Raw genomic sequence first — 19,127 nt, 5'->3', positions numbered from 1 at the left:
CTGGAGAAAGGAGTTCAGCCTGTTTTTGCAAACATCCCCCCTGAAATAGATCTTGATGAGTCAGGCTAGAGATTATTATCATTCAGGAATCATTAGGTTGTCCCTTGGAAATTATGTATGTAACTTTTTTGGATATTAGTAAGACATTGAAAAATTCTTGACCAAATGTTTTGGTTTTGGTCATCCTGGAGCTCATGGTTCTGAGTGGACTGAGGCTCAAATGGCTCTTGGGTGGGAGGGAAGGAAATGAGGGAGTTGGTCTTCTCCACTGGATTGAAACTCACACCCTAGAATCAGTGCCCAGCCCAAGCACTCAGTATATGCTGAATAAATAATGATTGGAATGATTCTAAGCACTTCCTGAATTGGACTGTGATCTTACTTGAGTCACAGCTATACACCAGAAAAGAAACTTCTTCAGAAGGTGAAGCCATAATGAAGACCATGTGATGAAAACTCAAATTTCTGAGTTGGCACAAACTGGTTTGTTGTTTTGGAAATTGAGAGGAGAATTAAAGCAGGAGTAATATTTCATTTACATTTGAGGAAGGCCCTTAGGAAAGAGTCCAGGGTTTTGTGGTGATTAGATGAGGAATGCTAAGGAAAGTGGTATTAGGGAGTTCTTCAAATATTCAGACATTTAGTGAGCACTACTCTAGGGCTTCCCTGGTGGCTCAGATCGTAAAGTGTCTGCCTGCAATGTGGGAACCTGGGTTCGATCCCTGGATCGGGAAGATTCCCTGGAGAAGGAAATGGAAACCCACTCCAGTATTCTTGCCTGTAAAATCCCATGGACAGAGGAGCCTGGTAGGTTATAGTCCATGGGGTCGCAAAGAGTAGGACACTACTGAGCGACTTCACATGGTTCCATGGTTCATGGTTCTATACTCTAGGGCAGGGATTGTCCAAACTGCTAGGTAGAGAAGAGAGTTATTTCCTAATCTAAGGAAAATCGCAGACTAATAGGAAGACAAATAAATGTCACGACAAGACAATACTAGTGATATGTAAAGATCTGATAGGAACAGGAAGAAGAAAATGAGTCTTCCTACTCAGGAATGCAGGGGGATTCACGGTAAAGTGATGGTGGTACAGTGTGATGAGCTGGACGAGTTGGCCCAGGAGCCAGGAGGCCTCCTGGGTTAAAGAAAGGAAGGGGGAAAAGAACATGGGCTGAGTTTTATGTGGTTGATACAACATTGCCAATGTCTTCCTACTACTTAACCCATGTGTTCTTGAACTGGATCTTTCAAAGGTCAGTTCACATATTTTGATCACAGTGGTGTTGAAAGACACCATGTACCTATTTGGATATCTATAGTAGTCTCTCTCTGAAAATACTGTAAAAATTTAACCCCTTTCCCATGTTAGCTAAAGAATCACACACTGTGGCCATAGCTTTATCCATAGAGGATGTATTCTAAGACCCCCAGTAGAGACCTGAACCCACATAATATTAACAGTACTGAATTCTACAAATACTGTATTTTATCCTACATATATGTATCTATGATTAAGTTTATAAATTAGGCCCAATAAGAGATTAACAATGTAACTAATAATAAAATAGAACAATTCTAACAATATACTATAATGCAAGTTATGCGAACTTGGTCTCTCTCTGAAAATATTGTATAAGGAATGCCTTTTCTATCTTAGCTAAGGACTTACACATTGTGGCCATAACTTTTGCAGTTTGAAGTATAGCAGCAAAACTAGCATGGATTTCTTTTTCCTTCTTCACAACTTCATGGATAGAAGATTAATTCTTAACATAGATCTTAGCCACCTCAGCATACAATTTTTTTTCCTTTCCTGATTAAGTCGAGAATTTTTACCTTTTCTTTTAAAGAAAGTACCTTATGGCTTCTCTTTGGCATATTTAAGTTGCCAGCATTGTTACTCTTGCGTGTTGGGTCTATTATTAAGTAAAATGAGGGTGACTTGAACACGAGCAGTGTGATAACTGGACAGTCAATCTGATAAACACATAGCTGCTGAGTGACTAATGGATGGGATATGTTGGATAAAGGAATGACTCACATCCCAGGCAGGACAGAGCAAGACAGTGCAAGTTTTCATCACACTGCTCAGAAGGGTGTGCATTTTAAAACTGAAGAATTATTTGTTTCTGGAATTTCCTATTTCGTATTTTCAGAGCATGGTTGACCACAGGTAGCTGAAACTGCACAAATTCACTTCGTGAATAAGTGGGGGGCGGACTCCTGTACTTACATCTGAATAAAACTCGTTTCATGTTCTGCCAGGATGGTGAGCAGGACTTCAAGAGAATGATTGTTTAACCATCCAAAGTGGACGATAGTGCATTGTACTTTGAAAGACCTGCAGTTTTGGGATTCTCTATGCTTTTATTCTTAACCCGAACCTGCATTTAATTACACTAGTATCCACTTTTGCTTCAGTATAGTTTAATTTATTTTCATCTAAATTTATCTTTGGGGTGGAGGAGGATGGATAGACCAGTGGGCCAGGTACTCTAGTTACTGGTGTTTCAGCAAAATGCTTTGGTGTTTGGAAATGGACACCTTGTCTCCTTGCCTGCTCTTATTGAGGCCTGAGGATTTTAAGTCCATCCTTTCTTCTTGTCAGCTCTCGTTTTAGAGCTTCTTTCTTTCCCTTTAAGAAATTTTTGTCTTTGCTTTATTCCTTCTCCAATTATTTTTCAACATGAGCAAACATCAAGCTTTTCTTAGATAATCCATAACTTATGTAGGAACAGGTTTCTGACTTTAGATTCATCTCTGTGTTGACTAGTCTGGGTTTATATGACTCCTCATATCCTTTCAGAGATTGAGAATCTGAGTCTTATCAGTGCCCAGGTGGTGTTATTTCTTGGTAAACATTTCTGTAAGAATAGAGGAAATGGCAATTTTCAGGAAGAGCCATGAACTGGAAGATTCTAAAATCATTTATGAAAATGCTTACAGTTTGTCTTTTTAAAAAGAAACAATTTTGAGTCAGAATCATACACTAGAAAGTGATCTCCTAACTGTCCTTAGAAGTGAAATGAGCTGTACTTCTAATAGGATTGCTAATATTTTAGCTATAAGCCACAAAGATTATTTGAATAGTTTTCTCCCTATCCTTTGTGTGGTTTATTCATTTTTAGGGAAAAGTAATTGATGTCCTGGGCATTTTCCAAAATAGAGTTTTGCCATTAACAAGCATTTGATTCTTAGGATTCTGTATATTTTATTACTTTTCCAAAATCTTATACAGATGAGCTATTGATACAGAATGAGCCAAATTGTATAACTCTTTGTAGAAGTGTCAGAATGTTTCGCTAGTGATGAAGATCTCTGAATCATGTTGACTACATACAGGAGATGCATGTCAATTAATGACAGCTGTTTCCTGACTTAAAGCAGTTAATGCTAAACTGAATATTTCTATTGATTTTTTAATGAGTACCACATTTATAGCAAATTATAGAAATTTGGCTGTATAGGTAGATAGCTCAAATTAATTTTGAGCAAAAAGTAGCCTTATCTTCTTGCATTTGAACTTTTAAATGCACTTGTGGCAAATATGAGAAGTATATTATTTTTGATACTTCAAGTTGGCAAAACATCTATTCAAAAATTCTTTGTGATCGAAAATTGTTAGCATGATCTGTTGGCTTTGCTTCATATAAGAAGTACTCAGAAATCAAGTTTGGACTTGAAAATACCATCTTGATCAAAATGAGGCCCCAGAAGAAAAGTGGCAGGAAATACTTAGCATTGCTGTTTTTCTTGGTTAGGCAATAAAAATGATTTTGTAGATTAATGAAACAAAAGAACTATAAAATATGAGACAGCAATTAAAACATCTCCATTGTTTTAATTGGTTTTTAAAAGAATCTCAAACTGTGTATTGAGCCTCATCACTTAAGTTCTTTCAGCTTTTCTGTTTCAAAAGCCTTGTACTTACCTCATATGCTGAGAGAGCAGCCATGAACTCTGTCTCCAGTTGTTTCCAATTCTGTGTTGCCTAGGACACTGCCACTTCTTCTTTCATGGTGAAAATAGCACCGTTTCTCTTTATAAGAGCAGAGCTGGGGAAGGTGACATGATTGTGATGGTGAATGAGGGGTTGGGGAGAAGCAGGCAGGACTGATTTAAATAAGTGAATCTTTATGGCACCTTAAAAATGTTTCCTCTGTGGAAACTGAAAAACAGAGCTCCTGCGGAGATATTTTATTCATGTAGAAATGAGATTGGAACTTGGTATGGAAACCCATCAGCTAAACTGAAAATGATGTAAAATCTCTAGTATTCCAGCCCCAGGCAGATTACATTAATAGAGGTTCCCCTTAGAGACCTGGAGAAAGGCTTCCCAATCACTCCATGAACTGGAAACATCAGAACCCCTGGAGCTCTGTTTAAAATGCATATTGCCAGGCTCCTGAAAGGGCAGAGTTGAACTGAGGAGGAGCCCAAGAATTTGCATTTTTATTGCATATCTCTCCTTCCATTGGATTGCACTTGGTTAAATGTCTTAGGTTGTTTGAGCTGCTATAAAATACTACAGACTGGGTAGTTATTGTACAATAAAATGTATTTCTCACAGCGTGAAGCTAGAAGTTGGAGATGAGGGTGCCATCAAGGCTGGGTTGCAGACGTCTCCTGGTGGCCTCACGTGGTGGAAGGAGCAGAGGAGTTATCTGGGCTCTTTTATAATAAATATAAGGGCACTAATGTTGCTCATGAGGGCTCCATTCATGACTTAATCACCTTCAAAGGCCCTCCTAATACCATCTATTTGGGCATAAGGTTTTCACCATACAAATTTTTGGGGGAGGTGGGGCACAAACATTTTGACCATAGCAGTAGGAGAATCATTTGGAATTTTCCCCAGCATTAGCCAGATTCTCTCATAAATCAGTATCTTTAGAATAGCAAGTACCAGGAATGTAGCACTCACAGGGGCAGAAATGCCCAGCACATGGCATAGCTGCTGCCCAAGGTCAGTGTAATAGGATCCAAGCAGAGTGCCCCCAATTCCAGGTGTTCTCCTCTGGACCACCCTCCTTGCTACTTAGAACCACTCCTGCTTAAAGATTCCAAAAGGAATTTTCTTAAACCATGTGAGTCATTACCAGGAAACCCAGTACACAACCTAAGTTGCCCTGTGTGGCTGGCCCCGGGTCCCGAGAGTCCTCATCAGAAGGGGCAAATGGCAGCTCGCCTGCCCCCATGTGAGGATGCTTTGTTACTCAACAGACTTGTCCAATTAGTCCTGAGTTTTCTCTTGGCCAGACAAACCCTCTTCCTATTGCTTTCCCAAACCATGATCATCCTGGTTGTCTTAGTCAATACATACCCATGCACGAGTATTTATTGGACTTCCGTGGTGTCTCAGATGGTAAAGCATCTGTCTACAATGCAGGAGACCCGGGTTCGATCCCTGGGTCGGGAAGATTCTCTGGAGAAGGAAATGGCAATCCACTCCAGTATTATTGCCTGGAAAATCCCATGGACAGAGGAGCCTGGTAGGCTACAGACTATGGGGTTGCAAAGAGTCGGACACGACTGAGCGACTTCACTTACTTATGTGCTGTGTTATAGGATCCAAAGGATTCAGAGAACAAGAGAAATAAGGCCCTGTCCCCATAGAGCCAACCTGCCAGTCACATCAGAATGTCCATACTCTCTTTTGCTTGCTGGTCTCATAGATCATTTACACCAATGTCTAGAATTGTGTCCCCATTTCTGTTCTGTTTATGTATCAGTATATCATCTTCTGTAAAACTGACCTAAAACAGAAAGACTTCTCCCAGATGGTTTCAGAAGACATCACAGACTATGGGAGATGGCTGTGTCTATCTGGGAAGCTTTATCAGCATCTCGATTTGACTCTCCAGGAGGTGGTCTTGACTAAAGATTGTAGTTAAACTTGAGAACAATTGGCTTTCTGTTTAGATGTCCTTGGTCTATCACTTGGAAAAGGATTTATTTTGCTTTGGCCGCTGTTCTTTCCTGGCTCCTAAAAAGAAACTTTTTTTTTTTTCCCTCCATGATCCTTTCTGAGTGTTATGCTGAAACTTGAACCTCATATTGCTTTCTCAAATCTCAGAAAGAATTTAAAGTTTTAGCACTAAGACATTTTTCTGGCTCCCTTTTAGTTACATGAGTTTCAACCCTCAGTTTTTTTGTATGTGCGTGAGATTCCTGGGTAGAATATCAGAAGCCCCTTGAGAGAAAGAGGGGGAAAGCTTCTTTCAAGATAAAGAGTAAAGGGGCACATTTCACATAAAGAGGACAATAATTCATGTGTATCATTTTCCAAAATGAAGTACCCAGATCACTGGGGATAGACCAGATGTTTGTAGCTAGAATCTCACTAAAGTCTTATTATAGTGTATTTAATTTGATTACTCATGGAAAATGATACTGGTTTTTCACTCATTACAATCATGTTTCCTTACATAAAAAATTTATTTAAATAAAAATTTTTTAATATTATATAATCCTACAGATGGTACATGGATATGATAAAAATAACAAGGTAGGTACATAAATAATTGAGTTTGGGGAAACACTGGGTAAATGAATGCCAGGAACAAGCATCCTGAAGGAAAGCTCTGAGTCCTGCAGAAGGCAAGCCCCTCAACCAAGGATGCAAGAAACCTGCGGAGGTGAGCTTTCGCTTAAACAGAATAGGTATCCATGTGTGCCAACCATGCTGGAGTATTTGTGTGGATTAACGACTTAGCATCTACTCTGAAAAAGGAAATAATTCACATTTAAGGCTAGAGCATGGCTTCCCTGGTGGCTCAGTGGTAGAGAATCCATCTGCCAATGCAGGAGACATGAGTTTGGTCCCTGCTTCAGGAAGATCCTACCTGCCGCAGAGCAGCTAAGCCTGTGCACCACAACTATTGAGCCAGTGCTCTGGCTCCTGGGAACCACAGCCACTGCAGACCCTGTGCACAGCATGTGGGATCTTCCCAGATGCAACAAGGGAGACCACCACAGTGAGAAGCCCGCACACTGCAACTGTTGAGTAGCCCCACTCACCACAATTAGAGAAAAGCCCACACAGCAACAGAGGCTCAGCACAGGCAAAAATAAATATATAAAATTCTTTTTTAAAAAGGGACTGGGGGTGGCAGAGGATCTCGGCAGAGCATTACAGCGAGAGACTCAGGAGAGTATGAGAAACCCTAAGTGAGAAGCAGGCTGGTCTCCTGCCCTGAGGTTACCAGGCACAAAAACAGAGAACCCACACAGGCCCTCTGAGGAATCTCTGTTACCAGCCAGACCATGTGACCCAAAAGTTACCTGCTGATTTGATTGCAGATCACATCTGCAATAAAGGATGACAATAAGTAAGAACCTCAAGCTAGCAGGCTCTCAATGATAATAAAAATTTTGAAGTACTTATAACCCATAGCTGTTTTTTTCCTCCCCAGTATGAAAACAGTGAAGGAAAAGCTTCAGTGGAAGAGAAGAGACATTTCTCTTATTGGTATTTGGAACAGAATCTAGAGATAGAATTGTAATTTTATTCCTTTCCCTGCTCTGTGTTTTACCAGCATTGGGTCCTGGAATGAAAGTCCTCCTGGACTGTGCTCTCCTCCCCCTTACCCCTTGTCACATCTGGTTATATCTCTTGGTCACCTGATACCAGAGTTTGCCTTCCAACCAGAGGCTTCAGCTTCCCTGTGAATCAAAATGTTGCTCCCTGCTTGAGGTCTCTGGTTCTCCTGCTGTCTGCAGAGGCTGTGGAGAAGCATGCACCAGCATGTCGATTTTGTGGAGGAGTCAGCGAGAACATTCTTACAAAGAGATGAGAAATAAAGCAAAGTGGACTTGTGTTACTGGCCCCAAGCACACATTCCAATACACAATTAGGTGTGATGTCAAAGCTAAGGTCCTATTCTTCCAATCACCAATAATTTTCATTCTAAAAATCACATCCTTTAGATTTTTCTTTTGTGCAAAATAAATGAACAGTTGTGCTCAATGTCTCAGTGTTGAGGTTCTGTTTGGAAGTGATGATATAAAACCAAGACCTGTATATATGCTGCCTGCAAGAGATTCACTTCAGATTAGAGCCACATACAAACTGGGAGTGAGGGGATAGGAAAAGGCATTCCATGCAAATGGAAATCAAGAGAGAGTCAGTGTGACAATACTTATATCAGACAAAATAGACTAAAATAAAGACTGTTACATAATGACCAAGGGATCAATCCAAAAAGAAGATACAACAGTTGTAAATGTATAATACCCAACATAGGAGCACCTCAATATGTAAGGCAAATATTTAACAGACATAAAAGGAGAAATTGACAATAACACTAGTAGGGGACTTTTAACACTCCACTTACATCAATGGACAGGTCATCCAGACAGAAACTCTGTTCAGATCCTTACCTTGAGTTAACTGGTGCCTGTGGTCCTGGTCACGGCTGTCATTGCAGAGAGTGACTTACTCTCACGTGTCCACGGCCACCTCAGCCCCTAGCTGCTGTTGGGGCCATCTCATTTAGAGCAGAACTCTGAAGAATTAAAGATAAAGCCCCAAGTGTTGGAATATCTGAACCAGGTGAAGACAGTACTCAAGATGATAGGAGGGTGTAACTTGGCCATTTATTTTGGGAAACACTCAGGGTAAAACTGCTGCTGCTGCTGCTAAGTCGCTTCAGTGTCTGACTCTGTGCGACCCCACTGACGGCAGCCCACCAGACTCCCCTGACTCTGGGATTCTCCAGGCAAGAACACTGGAGTGGGTTGCCATTTCCTTCTCCAGTGCATGAAAGTGAAAGTGATGTCTGACTCTTCGTGACCCCATGGACTGCAGCCTACCAGGCTCCTCCGTCCATGGGATTTTCCAGGCAAGAGTACTGGAGTGGGGTGCCATTGCCTTCTCCAGGGTAAAACTAGCACATGGTGTTATCATGGGAAGTGCATGCATCAACAGAGACCTAGAAGTAGACCCAAGACTCAACAATCACTTCCAAGCTGAGTCACCTTGGACAGAGATTAAATAAACTAATCTTTCTGATGTTCAGTTTCCCTTCTGGAAAAAGAGGATACTAACTGGGACATGGAACAACAGACTGGTTCCAAATAGGAAGAGGAGTACGTTAAGGCCGTATATTGTCACCCTGCTTATTTAACTTATATGCAGAGCACATCATGAGAAACCCTGGGCTGGAGGAACCACAACCTGGAATCAAGGTTGCTGGGAAAAATATCAATAACCTCAGATATGCAGATGACACCACCCTTGTGGCAGAAAGTAAAGAAGAACTAAAGAGCCTCTTGATGAAAGTGAAAGAGGAGAGTGAAAAAGTTGGCTTAAAGCTCAACATTCAGAAAACTAAGATCATGGCATCTGGTCCCAACACTTCATGGCAAATAGATGGGGAAATAATGTCAGACTTTATTTTTTGGGGCTCCAAAATCACTGCAGATGGTGACTGCAGCCATGAAATAAAAAGACGCTTACTCCTTGGAAGGAAAGTTATGACCAACCTAGATAGCATATTAAAAAGCAGAGACATTACTTTGCCAACAAAGATTGGTCTAGTCAAGGCTATAGTTTTTCCTGTGGTCATGTATGCTTGTGAGAGTTGGACTGTGAAGAAGGCTGAGCACAGAAGAACTGATGCTTTTGAACTGTGGTGTTGGAGAAGACTCTTGAGAGTCCCTTGAACTGCAAGGAGATCCAACCAGTCCATCCTAAAGGAGATGAGTCCTGAGTGTTTAATGAAAGGACTGATGTTGAAGCTGAAACTCCAATACTTTGGCCACCTGATGTGAAGAGTTGACTCATTGGAAAAGACCCTGATGCTGGGAAAGATTGAGGGCAGGAGGAGAGGGGGACGACAGAGGATGAGATGGTTGGATGGCATCATGGACTCAATGGACATGAGTTTGGGTGGACTCTGGGAGTTGGTGATGGGCAGGAAGGCCTGGCATGCTGTGGTTCATGGGGTCGCAAAGAGTTGGACATAACTGAGTGACTGAACTGAACTGGGTTGTGTTGAGGCTTAAAAGAGAGTAAGAGGATCCCCTCGTCTATACCCGCGACCCCACAACTCCTCACCCAACCCCCTACCCAGCCCATGGAGTCTCTTTGCTCTGTGACCTCAGTTCCAGGTGATATGTCTTTCAATGTCTCCTCTTTGCCTCTAACCTATCCATTTTTGCCCCATGTTTGTTTTTTAATTCTTCAAATAACCACAATGTAGAATTGAAGACTATTTTAAAAGATTGGTATTGATCAAATAAATTTATATCATCGTTTTATTAATCTTTAAAATCATTTTTAACCTTCTCTTTTCAAAATGTTCTGTGTCCAAAAGCAAGATCAATGACTTTTTAAAAAATGTTTCCGTTTTTGGGGCTGGTGACAGGTTTGGCTTTAACCTCTTATAAGTGAATGGCCTTATAACTTAAGTTTCTCTACCTTGGTGAAGAACTTTGGGGTGCGTCGAGTGATTCTTCTGACTTAAGAGTGCCCAAATCACAGCTTGCTATGTGAGAGTTCCATAATTTCTTTGTTCATGTCAGCTTTGTGGTGTGTAGAACATGGAAGTATTAATCTTTGCTTTGGGTAAAGTAGCACTGGGCCTGAGGTCAACCTTGCCGGGTGGAATAGAAGCAAGCATGGCAGCATCATAGATGGAGGAGATGCAGGGACCCCAAGATTCTGCAAGAGTGGAATCCTAATCTGATCCAGGACTTTCGACCAAGCTCTGACAGTGCAGGGTCTTCCCTCAGGTCCTCAGTTATCATATAGGGCCTTGACAGCCAAGAGTCGTCATGAAATTGGTCTCATCACAATTATACTTAGTTCATATCTCAACTTTCTGCAGTTGTCCATAATATAAAAACTGTGGAGGACTTCTCATGTTTCTTCTATCCATTTAACCATATTTTAAGAGCTGACTATATAGTGGGCACAATGATCGTTGTACCCAAATGAGTGACTCCCAAGCCCTACCCTTCCTGGACTAAAGGTGTAATAAGAGACCTATCTGCAAACAAGCAGTCAGGGGATGTGCCCCACTGGGGTGTCCACAGGCACTTTGAGAGTTTATACAGGGCAGGACTAACTCTTGAAGGGAGGAAGTGGAAGACAGTTCCTTCAGAGGGTGGGAAGATCGCCTGAAGAAGAGAAGAGCTACCCACTCCAATATTCTGGCCTGGAGAATTCCATGGACTGTATAGTCCATGGGGTCGCAAAGAGTCAAACACAACTGAGCGACTTTCACTTTCCCGGGCTGAGGCATTGACAGTCTGGTTTCTAGCTACAGCTCTGAATTTGCATCAGCTTTGCCCTGTTGGATGACTCAGAGCCAGTTTCCTCATCTCTGATATCAGAAGACAGTACCCACCTTTGCCACCTCTGGAAGTGGAAGTGGAGCAACAAGCATTTTGCTTCACGGTTTGTTAAGACTGCTCTAGAGGACACACACCTGTCAGGAGGCTCTTCCTTGGGCCCCAGCAGCAGCATGTGTCTGCAGGACAGTGGGTCTGCCTGGGCTTAGGCTTCAGTGTGTGGCTGTGAACTTCACATTTGTCCTCATTAGACCAGCATGACTAAGTCTATAACCCTGACATTCTTTTCTGAAAGTAAGCTTTGTCCTTAGAGTCTGATTCGGTAAATCCCCTCTCTCTCTCTTGCTGATCCTGGGCACTTGCAGGGGTTACTAAACAGAATGAGCCCCAGGTTTCTCATCTGTATAGTAGAGATGATGATAATAATTCATATATTGTAGGATGGTTGTGAAGATCAAAGGACATAGTGTGTGCAAAGTACCAGGCACATCGTGACTCTAATATTCACCATTGTGGGGACTAGGGGAGTAACCAGAGAGGGTCACAGAGGATCAGGATAAGGCTTCTGCTTGGCCACTTTCATAGTTGTTCCTGCCACGGTTGATGTCACTGCTACCCATATAGCACCCTGGGTGGTTGAGAAAGGATGAGCCATCTATTTTCCTATTTGTAGATAGTGCAGGTGGCCAAGACTGTGTAAATTCCTTATCACTATCATGTATTCAAAAATACTAGAATATAATCCAAGCTTTCAAAAGGAAGGAAATGCTGTCTCCAGAATGAACTTTGAGGGTGTTGTGTTGTACGTGTGTGCATCTTCAGTCGTGCCCAACTCTTTGCGACCCCATGGACTGTAGACTGCCTGGCTCCTCTGTCCGTGGGATTTTCCAGGCAAGAATATTGTAGTGGGTTGCCATTTCCTCCTCCAGGGGAGCTTCCTGACCCAGGGGTCAAACCTGCATCTCCTGCATTGGAGGCAGATTTTTTACTGTGGAGCCATCAGGGAAGTCCCGTTGAGGGTATCTAAGTGAAATAAGCCAGTCACCAAAAGTCAAATGCTGTGTGATCCATCCCACTTATGTGAGGTACCAAGAGTAGTGAAACTCCTAGACACAGAAAGTAATGAGGTGGCTGCCATGGGCTGGGAGAAGGGGGGAAAGGGGAGAGGAACTTGTTTAAAGGGGATGAGTTTCAGTTCTGCAGGATGAAATGAGTTGTGGAGATTGGTTGCATAATAGTGTGAATATGCTTAACACTTCCAAACTGCATACCTACAAACAGTGAAGATAGTAAATTTTGTTATGTGTATTTTACCATAATCTTACAAAAGCTTATTGAGCATGTGCCAAGTGTACAGCATTCCTGGCCCAAGGGGAAAGTGAAAGTGAAAGTTGCTCAGCCGTGTCCTGGGCCAAGGGGAAACAATGTGATAAAAACAAACATGGCCCCTGTCTCCCCTTATGAAACTTACAGGTGAGTAGAGGAGACATGTCAAAGGAAGAATGACATTAATGAGCAAAAGTGCAGCTGGAACATGTGCTCCAATGAGAAGTTCATGGTCCCTTGAGAACCTAGAGTACAGGGACTTGACCGCAACAGGAAAGTCAGGCCAAGAGCAAAGATGAGCAAGATGAAGAAAGACCATCCTCAGAATCTGCAAAGCATGAACCAAAGCTACCTCAAGGAGGCCAGTGTGGCTGGAGCACAGAGGGTGGAGAAAATGTGTTGGGAACAGAGGCTGGTGAACACGGAGGGGCCAGACCCCACAGCCTCGCTGGCCACAGTAAGGAGTTTGATCTTTCTTCCTGAGCCACAGGGACCCCATTGAGGGTCTTGAGCTGAGGATGGGGAGACAGAAAAGCAGGTTTGTGCTTTGAAAAGATCAGTACAAAAGAATATATATTTTTTCCCTTACAAGGAAAGATCTTATCAAATAGTTGTCTCAGTCATCCACATGGAAATATTGAACGAGTCCCCTAGATATTTCTCTGGGGCCTGATATTTAGAAGACCCTAGCAAGAATACAGATGAAGACCCACATCCCATAAGTCTAAATAGTTATAGTCTATAATCAAGCTAAGAAACCATTATAAATATGTTGAATCCTCTTACCATGACAAACATATAACTCATGTCAAAAAAATATGAACAAACTATGGTTTTTAATATGACTAATAGTCAACAAAGTATCAAAGATGATTGAATTTAACCATAACTACATTCTCTGGATATTCTGTTGGGTCAATGAAATGTGAATGACTAATAAAATATTTTATAATTAGCCATTTTCTATTTTATAATTTTTGGCTTTTATAGTAAAAATCATTAATTATATTATTTTAATTAAGATTTTCATATAACTCATGTTATTTTACTAGCAACGCTGAATTAAATGACTTTTTGTAACAAGTATATTGAATATATATTGTATATATTACAATTCATCCATTGGAAATATCCAACTTTTCTTGAGTCATTTTAGTTCTCAGATCATTTTTCATTAATTCCAATTGAAGAAACTTTGCCCTATTGAGGTCATATCAACCTGAATTTGTTAAAAAAAAAAAAACCTTCTTTAAAGCAATATTTAAATTTGAAAATGAACCATAAATACATTATGTTCCAAACATGGTGATAAGATCTCATAGATAAATTATCACAAAAACTATTAGAATGTATTTTAATTCCATCACTCAAGTCTACGACTTATATTGCAACTTTTTCTGTCTGTCCAAGCAATATCTCAGTCTAATATTAATGTAAAGCCCCAGCATCATGTTTCATACAGGTTGTCTGGGCATCTATACATATTTAATGGCGATAGGAATGGTTTGATATTGCAAAATGCTCCTTGGCTGCTATGTACAAGTGTCATGAGTTTGGAGGGCCTCCTGAACAGCAAATTGGAATCTGAGGAGGGGGAGGAATATAGACATTTGGTACAACTTGGGAAGGTGCTTTATTGTACAAGGATCAATTGTGCTCATGTGTGTGAAAGAAAGGAATCGGCAAGTCAGCCTTTTCTCCTGTCCAGGTATTTCTGCTCCTCAGACCCTCCCTGCCCTCTGAAGCAGCACCCCAGCCCTGCCGTGGCTGGGATTAGCAGTAGGAAAACCCTTAAATATTTAGGGCTTTCAGGCACAGTGGCCAATTGTTTCAAGGTCTTAGGACAAGGGATGTGGGGGAGCAGTTCCCTGGGACCTAAACAGTGTTAGTCACAAGAGCTGATGCTTAAGATTACTCCAAGTGACATGGACACTTATGTGTCCTTAATAAATTGTGTGTGTGTGATATTTGTGACCCTCTAAAGCACAGGCCCTGGGGTTTAGGATGGTACTACCCTGCAGCGTAAACTGCATAAGTATTCAGCAGTCCCTTTCCAAGTCCCCATGTTAATTTACTAATCCTGATATTGACCAGCACTGCCACACAGTCCTTTCTTCTCACTCCATGCCTTTTAAAGGCTGCTGACTGCATTTTTCACTTGATTTGTCTTATTAGGAACTGGTGAAAGTGGCAAAAGCACCTTTATCAAGCAGATGAGAATCATCCACGGGTCTGGGTACAGCGACGAAGACAGAAAGGGGTTCACGAAGCTGGTTTACCAAAACATATTCACTGCCATGCAAGCCATGATCAGAGCCATGGACACCCTGAAGATACAGTACGTGTGTGAGCAGAATAAGGTAACGTGCTTAAGAACTTTGGAGCCATTTGTGAATGCCATGCTGTTCTCCTCTGGTTAGTCTCTGTCTCTGAACTGAAAGATTTACTGAATGCTTGCATCAGAGGCCAGAAGAAGCTCTTGAGCTCAGACTCTGGGGTAGAGCTCCTCCAGAGGAGTATGATGAATTTAGGCACAGTGTTGTGGTCTTATTTCTGCAGAAGCTCTGGCACAGTGGTGGTGTGGTGTTGCCTGGCGTGCAGTCATTTCAGTGCTTTTTTTTTTGGAGTGCTGAGAAAAGGAAGACGTATATTTACATTTCCTCTTTCAGCTAAGATACCTGGTTACTTTCTTGCTTTGAGCAATGGTGGTCTTGGGTTTACAATGGACAACTTTTTAAGAATTCCTAGTCTTAGGAGATATTTTCATAAATGTCCTGCAGACTACTCAGAGAAGTCAGTGGGTTTTGTTTGTTTCTTTTGGAAGCTAGCCCTTCTTAGGAGCTAACTGATAATTTAGGAAGAGTCATGCTTGTGTCTCGACTAGCAAGGGACTCTCCCAAAGTAATGGTATCAAGTTGCCATTTGCTTTCCTCTCTCTGTGGGTTATTTAAAATCCGTATCTGTTTGAGACTATAGGAGAATAATGAGACAGGAAGGTGGGAGAAGGAGACAATATTTTCTAGGGTGTATAGGACTGTAAATCCATGGGAAAATACTATGAGCTCATTAAGAATCTAGACGACAGAATTTCTTTAAAATAACTCATACCAAGTTATAACACGACATGATGATAAAGAGAAAAATTCCAAGATGAGTCCCTTGTGAATTGATTAGAAAGAATTTAGCTGCTCAAAAGCTGGAATAGTGGCTTAAATATGGGCCTCAGGAACTGCTTTATCATCAGCTTGTGGCATTTGTTTTTATGTGTATTATACAGAGTTTCAAAGCAGTAAGTCTAATTTTTTTATTACTCAGTGACTGCATTACACAGGAAAACTCAACATGCACCAAATTTTAGACGTACCTTTATAGTGTGACTACAGCTTTGTGTCTTTACTGTTTCCTTGTAATCTTGAGGAAATGGAGGAATGTATAATATCTCACCCACAGCTTCAGCCTTCAACAGCGTTCTGTTGAAAAGCGTGTGTGTGTGCGTGTGTGACAGGCGGGGGTGGTGGTAGTGGTGGAAATTAACCTTTAGAATATCTGGTGCCAAGTAATATGAGAGGTGTGTCATGAACTATTGGGAAATTCTACAAGTAACTATGATTCCTTTACAAGTTGGCTTTGAGTATGTGCATTATATCTTTTTGGGTTTTTTTTATAAGCATATTTTAATTTTTTGAATTTTCATTATATCTATTTGAATGTGTGCAATTAAAAAAAAAAAAATCACCCTGTACAAGCTATTTTAAAAATTAGGTCATCTGCGGAAATTTAAGATTATTTCAGAGAAGAGATAGGTCAGGAACATCCTCGTGGTGATGTTAGTTAATCTACTTTCCTCTTTGGTAAAAAGGCATTTTGTTTCCCAGTCATAGTGGGGTGACTGGGAGAAGCTTGGAGTTTAGGAATGGGTTTGTAAACAGGCCTGTTGGGAAGAGAAGACTCAAGTGTGAGTCAGTTCTGCTTACATTGGCAACATGTGTTTGTAAAAATCCAATCAGATTTAGGAATCAAGGTCTCTGGATTTTTGTTTTGTTTTCCCTCAAGGTCTTCTAGAGGTACTCTGAGTTTGTGTCTCAAATAGAAAGGTTTTACACGGCTTGACATTCCACCGCTTTCTTCTGTTCTCTTGATCTGAATTCTTCTTCATAAGGCCATGTCCCCTTGCCTGCTCATCTGCATTACTTCCCTCCAGCTGCCATAACAAAGCACCTCAAACTGGGTGGCTTGAGACAGATTTCTTCTTTCCCAGTTCTGGAGGCTTGAAGTCTGAAACCAAGGACCTGGTTCCGGCTGGAGTCTCTGTTCCATGCATCTTGCCTGGCTTGTGGGGGTTGCTGGCAATCCGCAGTGTCCTTTGGCTTGTGGAGGCCTCCATTCAGTCCCTGACTCTGTCTTCACGTAAAGTTCTCCCCCTGTGTCTCTGTGCTCACAGGGCATTCCCCACTGTGTGTCCATTTCTCCCTCTTCCCATAAGGACAGCAGTCATTGGATTAGAGCCCATCCTAATTCAGTGTGACCTCATCATAGCTTGATATATCTACATAGACTCTATTTCTCAATAAAGTTACTTTCTGAGATTTGGGGTTTGCATGGATTTCAAGGCAATACTATTCAACCCAGTATGGCCTGACCTCTGCTTGCTCCCATGAATGTCATGTCCATTAGCAAAATACTTTCACTCCATTCTAATATCCCCCAAAGATTTAACCCTAAAAACAGCAGCAACTCTAAGCCTCAAATCTGATCTAATATCAATTCAGAAGGCCTACAGTCTTATCATTTAAATCCTCTATATCAGGTATGGTGAGACTCTGGATGTGGTCCATCCTAGAGCAGAATTCTCCTTCAAACATGCCTGTGAAACTAGGAAGTGAATTAATCGTACCTTTGTCCCCTCCTCATTTGCTGTCTCTGGCTCCATTCTCAATGCCTTCTTTCTACTTCAAGTACCTGCATTCATGCTTAATCAACTTCCTCTTATCTCTCAAACACATGCCAGGGGTGAACCACGTATTGAAATGGCTTAAAGAGATGCTTCCCTGGTGGGCTCAAACAGTAAAGAATCCACCTGCAATGCAGGAGACCTGTGTTTGATTCCTGGGTTGGGAAGATTCCCTGGAGAAGGGGATGGCTATCCACTCCAAACTGTTGCCTGGAGAATCCCATAGACAGAGGAGCCTGGCAGGCTACGCAGTCCATGAGGTCGCAGAGTTAGACATGACTGAGCGACCAACAAGGAGAGTAAAATGTTGAGTAGAAAAAAATCACTGGATTGGTCCTACAAATCTGGGCTCTGTTCATAGCTCCCTTGTAGGTCTCAGATGGGAGTCTATAAACTTTTTCTATAAAGGGCCAGAGAGGAAATATTTTCAGCTTTGAAGGCTGTACAGTCTCTGCTACAACTGTTCAACTCTGCTGTTGTACAAAACCAGGCATGAGTGATGCATAAAAATGAGTGAGGCTTGCTTATAAACTGTTTGCAAAATGTGAAAACTGTTCTTAACTCATGGGCCAAACAAAACAGACCAGGAGTGGATGGAGTCCATGGACTGGAGTTGCTGACTCAGTCCTAGGGGAAGCTGTGGAACCTCTGCCACGTGGAAATTTTGATCAATTTCTTCTCTATTATTTTCTGAATGATTTCCTCTGCGGGTTAGTCCCGATCACAAATGTGAAACTATAACCAATTACCCTTCTTAGGTCATAAAATGATCAAATGATTAATGCTCTAGGGGTTTAAGTAATTACTTAAGAAACAGTATTTTCTTTACAAAGTATTGCTTCATTTAAAACAATTGACTAGTTAAGATGAGTTTGAACAAAACTAATTAGCTTTTCTTTTCAGTCCTTTAACTTCTGGTTGCTGAATATTTATTTCTATTGGATTTTTTCACAGCTAGAAACACTTTCTTAAAAATATGTAGAGGAGGATTAAGAGCCCTTTTAGAGGGTTTTATTTTAAATGTTAGCAGGATTATGGCTCAGCCAGTTTGTTGAAAATCTTTGCTTGTTACTTGACAGGCTGCTTTTGAGAGGAAATTTATCAGAAACTCAGTGTAACATTTGGTTTTTAACCAATATGTTTACTCAATTAAGATTTAGCTTTGAAGATTATTTTCTTATACATTGCCTGCCTTTTTTTCCTAAAGAAATGATTCATATGTATTTGCTCACTCTGTTGATAAGCCTTAATTTTTATGAATGTGTCTCAAGAGTGTCATGAGCACATATTAAAATTTATGACTTCTTGAATAAATATTACAGAGGCGTTTACTCAGTGTCAGGACTCCTAACATTGAATTAGCTTATATCTTACGTTGCCTGGTGATGATTTCATAGAAAAGCTTCTTTTTTTTTTTTTAACTCTTTGTAGTATCTCCAGTTTGAGAAATTCTTACTCTAGGCCTGTAGTATGGTGAAGGAAATCCTAGCTCCTTTTAAGGTTCTACAGAATCTGCTTGGATGATTTAGATAAGAATTTCCCAAGGGCAA

General features: G+C 41.1%; 1 protein-coding gene across 2 annotated transcripts in view; it reads left to right on the top strand.

Annotated features, from left to right (window-relative positions):
* Positions 1-19,127, top strand: part of GNA14 (G protein subunit alpha 14) — a 199,041-nt gene that overhangs the window by 100,330 nt on the left and 79,584 nt on the right. For both annotated transcript variants that reach the window (XM_059888959.1, NM_174323.2), the window contains 1 exon segment: positions 14,802-14,986. In XM_059888959.1, coding sequence (XP_059744942.1) covers positions 14,840-14,986 — 147 coding nt within the window. In that variant the 5' untranslated portion in view covers positions 14,802-14,839.

Source organism: Bos taurus, chromosome 8 (genome assembly GCF_002263795.3).
Source record: "Bos taurus isolate L1 Dominette 01449 registration number 42190680 breed Hereford chromosome 8, ARS-UCD2.0, whole genome shotgun sequence".
NCBI classification, from domain to species: domain Eukaryota; kingdom Metazoa; phylum Chordata; class Mammalia; order Artiodactyla; family Bovidae; genus Bos; species Bos taurus.
The sequence above is the reverse complement of the archived record's forward strand: the minus strand, read 5'-3'. Positions and strand labels throughout refer to the sequence as shown.